At 33.7% G+C, this 6,576-nt stretch overlaps 1 protein-coding gene across 11 annotated transcripts in view; it reads left to right on the forward strand.

Moving 5' to 3' along the window:
• The window catches only part of MIA2 (MIA SH3 domain ER export factor 2), an 84,714-nt gene extending 78,920 nt beyond the window's left edge, over nucleotides 1–5,794 (forward strand). For all 11 annotated transcript variants that reach the window (XM_033107814.1, XM_033107817.1, XM_033107815.1 and 8 more), the window contains 4 exons: nucleotides 53–175; nucleotides 3,131–3,189; nucleotides 3,878–4,112; nucleotides 5,227–5,794. In XM_033107814.1, coding sequence (XP_032963705.1) covers nucleotides 53–175; nucleotides 3,131–3,189; nucleotides 3,878–4,112; nucleotides 5,227–5,393 — 584 coding nt within the window. In that variant the 3' untranslated portion in view covers nucleotides 5,394–5,794. The remainder of the gene's footprint in view (nucleotides 1–52; nucleotides 176–3,130; nucleotides 3,190–3,877; nucleotides 4,113–5,226) is intronic.
• The last annotated feature ends 782 nt before the right edge of the window (nucleotides 5,795–6,576 follow it).

The raw sequence follows: 6,576 nt of genomic DNA on the forward strand, positions 1-6,576 counted from the left end.
AAACTTGATTTATTTTTATACTAATGAAAATGCTTTAAAACTTGTTTTCTAGGCCAACCATATCCTGATTTAACTCTTCCTCCACAAAGGCAAGACAGATTTTATTCTAATTCTGGTAGACTATCTGGACCAGCAGAACTCAGAAGTTTTAATATGCCATCACTGGATAAAGTAGGTAAGAAATACTTTGTGTGTGTGTATGAGTTTTCTAATAATGGTGGAAAACTAAAGAATTAAAAGCTAAATAAAGGACTAGTATAATTGCTATTTCTGGTAACTCTTAAAGCCAAAATCTATTTCCTGAAAACTTCCTGATTTTATGTTTTTTGTTACACTGTACACATTCATGGCATCTGCCTATACATAGGTGATTGGTTTGGGCACCATGGTAATAGGTTTACTGTATGTACCTATGATGGAAAATTTTAGTGTGTTCCATGATTAATTTTCTAATTTTTCCAGTCTGCTTACATATATCCTATTTAGTAATCAGGGAAGTTAGGCTAATGTGAAAATCCACCAGAAAAATAATTTGGGTACATGCTCTGTTGCTGGTTTAATCAGTTATCTTATCTAAACATTTCATACTTAGATAGATTTAACTAACATTTACTCATGAACCTACTATTTGTAAGGCACTCTTTTCTGTAAACTACCTTACAGCAACCCACTGAAGTTGGGAAGTATGTATATCCAATGTATGAATCAGAAGTGATAACATTAAGAATATAAAAAGATTAAAACATTAAGTAGAACGTTAATATACATTTATTGGTAAATGTTTCATTAATTTCATTAATTAAATGTTAATATACATTTATTGGTAAATGGTAGGAAAAGGTATATAATTGGGGGAGGGAAGGACATTATTTGTTGAAAATGTTTATTACTTTAGAAAATTTTTTTGAGTAATAAGCAGAGAAGCAGACCTATGGCCTGATTTCTATTATTATTTATAATTAATGCTTTCTGTTAGGCTTTGGAAATTGTTTTTCCCCGTTAATTCAAGCTCAATGGAATGAAAATAGATGTATAATTGAACATTTATTTATAAACTAGTGCTGTATAAAATTTTGTACATGTCAGTTTTTTTTTCTGTAGTTGAACAATATCTAAGGAGATAATTTTTAAGTGTTTATTGTTTAAAAGGTGCCCTGCATGACATGGCAGACAATATAATTATAATAAGATATAATTTATTATAATCACATGAATAATTAAATAGGGGAGAAAGACTTATATCTGTAATACTGGTCAGAATAGTAAGTCCCATTAGAGAATATGCTGTGTTCATAGAAAGTGAGAACTCTTCATCTAGTTGAAGTATCAGGGAAACCTCTGTGAAGGAAGTGTTGTACTGTGTTTCCCCGAAAATAAGACCTAACCGGACAATCAGCTCTAATGCGTCTTTTGGAGCAATAATTAATATAAGACCCAGTCTTATTTTACTATAAGACCTAGTCTAATATAATATAATACAATGCAATACAATATAATACCCAGTCTTATTTTACTATAAGACGGGGTGTAACATAGTAAAATATAATATAATAAATATAATATAATATATAATACTGGGTCTTATTATTAATTTTTGCTCCAAAAGATGCATTAGAGCTGATTGTCCAGCTAGGTCTTTTTTTCGGGGAAACATGGTATGAGCTGCTTTTGAGGGAATTTGAAAAGTTAGTTGAGAGATTTGGGGTCTGTGCCAATAATAATGAACAGTATAAGCAAAAAAAAAAAAAGAAAGAAAGAAAGAAAAGGAAAAGGGACAGCCTGAATCATGGATAATGGCCTTAAAACTAAGATAGTAATCACTTGAAAGGCCTTCTGAGGATTAAATGAGTTCATGTATGTGGAAGTGTTTTGTGAGTAGAAAAGTTCTGTAGAAAAGTAATATGTTACTGTTGGTTTGTCAGTATATGGTATTTACGTGAAGGAGAATGATGCAGAGAGATGGGTGAGACACATTGACTAGCACTAGTGCTCAGTAAGCATTTATTGAATGAAAGTGAATTATCTCATTTAATCTTCACTATGAACCTATGAAGGAGACACTGTGATCCTCATTTTATGGGTGAAGAAACCAAGGCTCAAAGGTGCTCCAGGTGTCAGATGACGAAGTATCAGAGGCAGCATTTGAACACATGTCAGAGGTAGTGGAGCCCACCAAAGAGACTGCGAAGGAGCCCGTAGAAAGAAGAGATAGAGAGAAGGAAGGGTAGCCTCACAGAAATGAAAGGCTGAGAGGATTTGAAGAGGGAGGGAGTAGTCAGCAATGATGAGAAATACTATAAGGACTAAAAGTGTCTGTTTTAATTTAGCAAACAAAGAGATCATTTTTGATCTCGGGGAAAATAATTTCAGTGGAGCAGTTGATGTGGCACATAGATTATTGTAATGACAAAATGGGAGGAATTCTGGACAATATTTATAGAACCATTCTTGATTGTGAAGGAGATAGGTAGCTAGGGGATTCTCTTTTTCTGTTCCACTTTTAATTCGTTGGGAGAGACTTGCAGATAGGATAGGTCTAGCTGAAAGGGAGGAGGTGGGTAACACCGGAAGATCTCTGTGGAAGCTGGAAGGAAGGGTTTCAGAAAACAGAATGGGGGTTATAGATTGTCTAGATGGATCCTTTTCCATGATAATAGCAGGAAAGATCATAGGAATATGGTTGCTGTTATATTTATATGTTTAATTACAAAAAGTTAACGGAGTTTCTAAGTAACTGGTGTAGTAGGTTTGAGGAAGATGGAGGTTTGAAACTGCTGAGGAGAAAACTGGCATAGAAGCTACAGAAGGAAGGCTAAGCCGTGAGCAGCTGAAGTACGGCTGGAGATCTGTCAGCTTGCTGTGGTGCTGGTCTACGTGGCTCTGTGTTTTCTTTTACCCCCAGAAGAGCTAAGTGGCTCAGGTATAGGCAGAGTGGCAGCAGAGAGCTAGGGAAGTCACTGCCAGAATTTCCAGGGACCGTAAGCTGTTCTTGGGGCCCTAACACAGGTTGCCGGTGTCAAGCTGGTTTATGTGCTGCCAAGGGCAGTGGGGAAGTCCTTTGTGACCTGCAGCCATTCTAGGAATGGAGTGATAAGTCATGTGTTTTTCATGATTTAACTTTTATCTCCAGATGGGCCAATGTCTTCAGAACTGGAATCCAGTAAAAGTGATAGCAGAGACGATTTTGGGGTAAGTATTGAAAGTGGAATTTTATCCATTCTTCAGGAGCCATCTGATCTCTTGGTTTACTAGAATAGAAATTTAGCTGGCAATCTAGTTTTTGACATAAAGCTGTTTCTTTCATTTTGACAGACATACTTCCTATTTAGCCTTATAGCTGTTTCTTTTCTGGACTTTACCCAGTGGTGGTACAAGTACAACTTACATACTGTAACCTAGCTACGGATGAGAGACTTGAGTTAGTTTATCATAGTTACACAAGAATTTGGATTTTCCCCCTTGGATTTTTATTTGAATATTTTAAAATATACTTTTGTTATTGTGTTTACAAGTTTGGTTTTGGTCACCTTATTTTATGTTGAAAATAGTAACATAAGCTTTTTTTTTTTCTTCCAGTATAAGCTTGATAAAAGGATGTATATTTTGGTACTCTTGGATTATTCTTGTGTTATATCTTTAGCTAGAATATTACTTTGTTCGTTAAAGCTGTTTTCTATTGAGTTAATAAAGTATTTGTGATGGCAGAAATCCATCTGATGCAGAAAACTGTTGGAATCTTTCTCTGGAGCCTTTTAAGACTATCATAGACTTTCTGCCTAGGTGCCTATGTGCTTTCTTCTAAGCCTAAGATTTTTCAGGAAGATGATTACAAATTTTGCTCTTGTTTTAGTGACTGCCATGTGTCAATTTGTTATAGAATTTAAATGTGCCTGATTCATCTCCCCCCACCGAAAGTGAAGCAAGTGGCCCTGGCTTTGTTCCTCCACCTTTGCCTCCAGTCAGAAATCCCTTGTTTCCAGTGGATACAAGGAGCCCGTACATGAGAAGAGGTCCTCCTTTCCCTCCACCTCCTCCAGGAAGCATGTATGGAGCCCCCCGAGATTATTTTCCTCCAAGGGACTTCCCTGGTCCACCACCTCCTCCATTTGCAAGTATGCTTTTTTTAAAAAAAACAAAAACTTAATATGTGTTTTATAGAGTAAATCAGAGACATGAATTCTACTTTCTATTCATGTAGTAATGCAGTAGAGGAAAATTTTTCTCACATTCCATAAGTGTACCATTGCTTTCCCAAATTGGGAAGGAGGCTAGCCATCAGTAGACTGTAATGATGCTTCAACTTGATTCATCTCAATAATGTGGAATTTTTTCTGTATTTCACTTGACAAGAAAATCATTGGCTTTTTGCAGCAGTCTTATGTGAAGACTGAAATTATTTGTATCTTATTTGATAGAAACTGCTTATTATGTCAATTAGTAAAAATAATTACAGTTTATATTTTAGCATAAAAATTCCTGGCTAAAATGTTTTTTAAAAATCTTTTTCTTAAGTATTTCTCATACAGTCCTACTTATTTAAAACCTAAAATGTGTTTGTTGTGTTTGGACTAGTTGTTGAATTTGTTGAAATTCTTTTATAGCCTCACATCAGAAAAATGGAATAATTTATTGCTTTTATAGCTATTCATTGCCATTTTGAACTGTAGGTTTCTGCAGAATAAATACATGGTTACCGAACACGAGGCAGAAGCCTATCATTAACCTGATGTGGTCATTCCTTCCCTTATTCCCCTTGCATTTTGAAGTTTAAGGTGAATTAAAATGAATTTTGTTTGGGGAATTTTAAGATGGTGTTTTATGTAACATATAAATGTTTTAGGATAATATCAAATTAGGACTGGGAATTACTGGTCTAAATTTTAAGTCTGCTGAAAATGATATTATAGGAAAACTTATTTTAAAAGTAAGTTTGTATAGTTTGAAATACTTCTCCTTTTTAAAAAGTGTTAAGATGTTAGATTTTTCATAGGACATAAATTGTGTCTAAAATGAATGACAGTCCCTTTAATAATGTGTAGTTGGACAGAGTATGTTTTTCTCAATGTTGTAAAAATTCGTTTGTTAGATTAAGTAATTATTAAGTAAATTAAGTATGAGTATTTGAATATGAAGATAGGTACTGGAAGTTACAAGCTAATGATTTATTAGAACCGCAGTACAGGTGCTTGAAGCTAAAAAATGTCTTTTGTCAATCTCTTTGAACAGTGAGAAATGTCTATTCACCAAGAGGTTTTCCTTATTATCTTCCCCCACGGGCTGGATATTTCCCCCCACCCCCACATCCTGAAAGTAGAAGTGAGCTCCCATCAGGGTTGATTCCGCCTTCAAATGAGCCTACTACTGAACATCCAGAACCACAGCAAGAAACTTGACAATATTTTTGGTGTCTCTTCAAAAGTAATTTTGACATCTCTCTCATTTTCAGTTTAAGTAACTGCTGTTACTTAAGTGATTATACTTTTGCTCAAATTGAAGCTTAATGGAATTACAATTCTCAGGATAGTATTTTGTAAATAAAGATGATTTAAATATGAATCTTATGAGTAAATTATTTCCATTTTATTTTATTCTAGATAGTATAATTATTTTAATCTGATTAACAAATCCACTATCACATAAACAATAATGGGAGTTTTCTATATGTAATCTTCCAGTCAGGGATGTTTTAAACTCCAAAGGCTGTGTCTTTATGCCAAGAACTGTATTTACTATGGTTGTAGACAAATGTGAAAGTAACTTTATGCTTAATTAAATAAATTTTAATTGATTTAAAGACTTGTTTGGCATTGATAATAATAATAGTAATAAAATCAGCTAGTTTTTCCTTAAATGACTCCATTAGTTAGTTTTCTTTTCTCTCAATGGCTTTGAGGCTCACAACTAATGCTTCATATTGGTCTTTCCCATTCAATTATCTTACCAAAAATGTGCCGTATTTCTTGCAAATAGAAACGAATGACCCAACACAACAAATTAATAGTTTTTAAAAGCCAAAATTGATTATATTTTAAAGAAAACCAGGATATTATCTATTGGTGAGTTTCAGAATTTGCATCTTCTTAGTTCATTCACTGCTTTCCTGTACAATTTTTATTCTTATGTTTCTCTTCATTTGTAAGATATTTATTTACCGTTTTCAGTAGGAGAATGTTGAGATTTACTGTAGGATAACTGTATTGAGGCAGTGTATCATCATTTTGAGCTTTGGACTCAATATCTTTAGAATGTTTCCCTAACTCGGGTTGGTATTCTTAGTTTTCTTACAGATTATGAAAGACTAATAAATATGACAATGCTTAAGGTGGAGAGGTTGGTTGTTTGTAGTTGTTAACTTGGATTTTTTTCTTCAGTGCCATAAGACAGAAGATTAAATATTATTTTTTAAAATTTGTTTATTCTTTATTCATTAATGTATTCAATCATTTAAAAAATATTTTTATTAAAAAAATATAGCTAACTTACAACATTATATCAGTTTCAGGTGTACACAATAGTTATTCAACACTTACATACCTAAAGAGGTGATCACCATGATAAGTCCAGCAACCACCTGAC

The sequence above is a fragment of the Rhinolophus ferrumequinum genome, chromosome 6 (assembly GCF_004115265.2).
Source record: "Rhinolophus ferrumequinum isolate MPI-CBG mRhiFer1 chromosome 6, mRhiFer1_v1.p, whole genome shotgun sequence".
NCBI classification, from domain to species: domain Eukaryota; kingdom Metazoa; phylum Chordata; class Mammalia; order Chiroptera; family Rhinolophidae; genus Rhinolophus; species Rhinolophus ferrumequinum.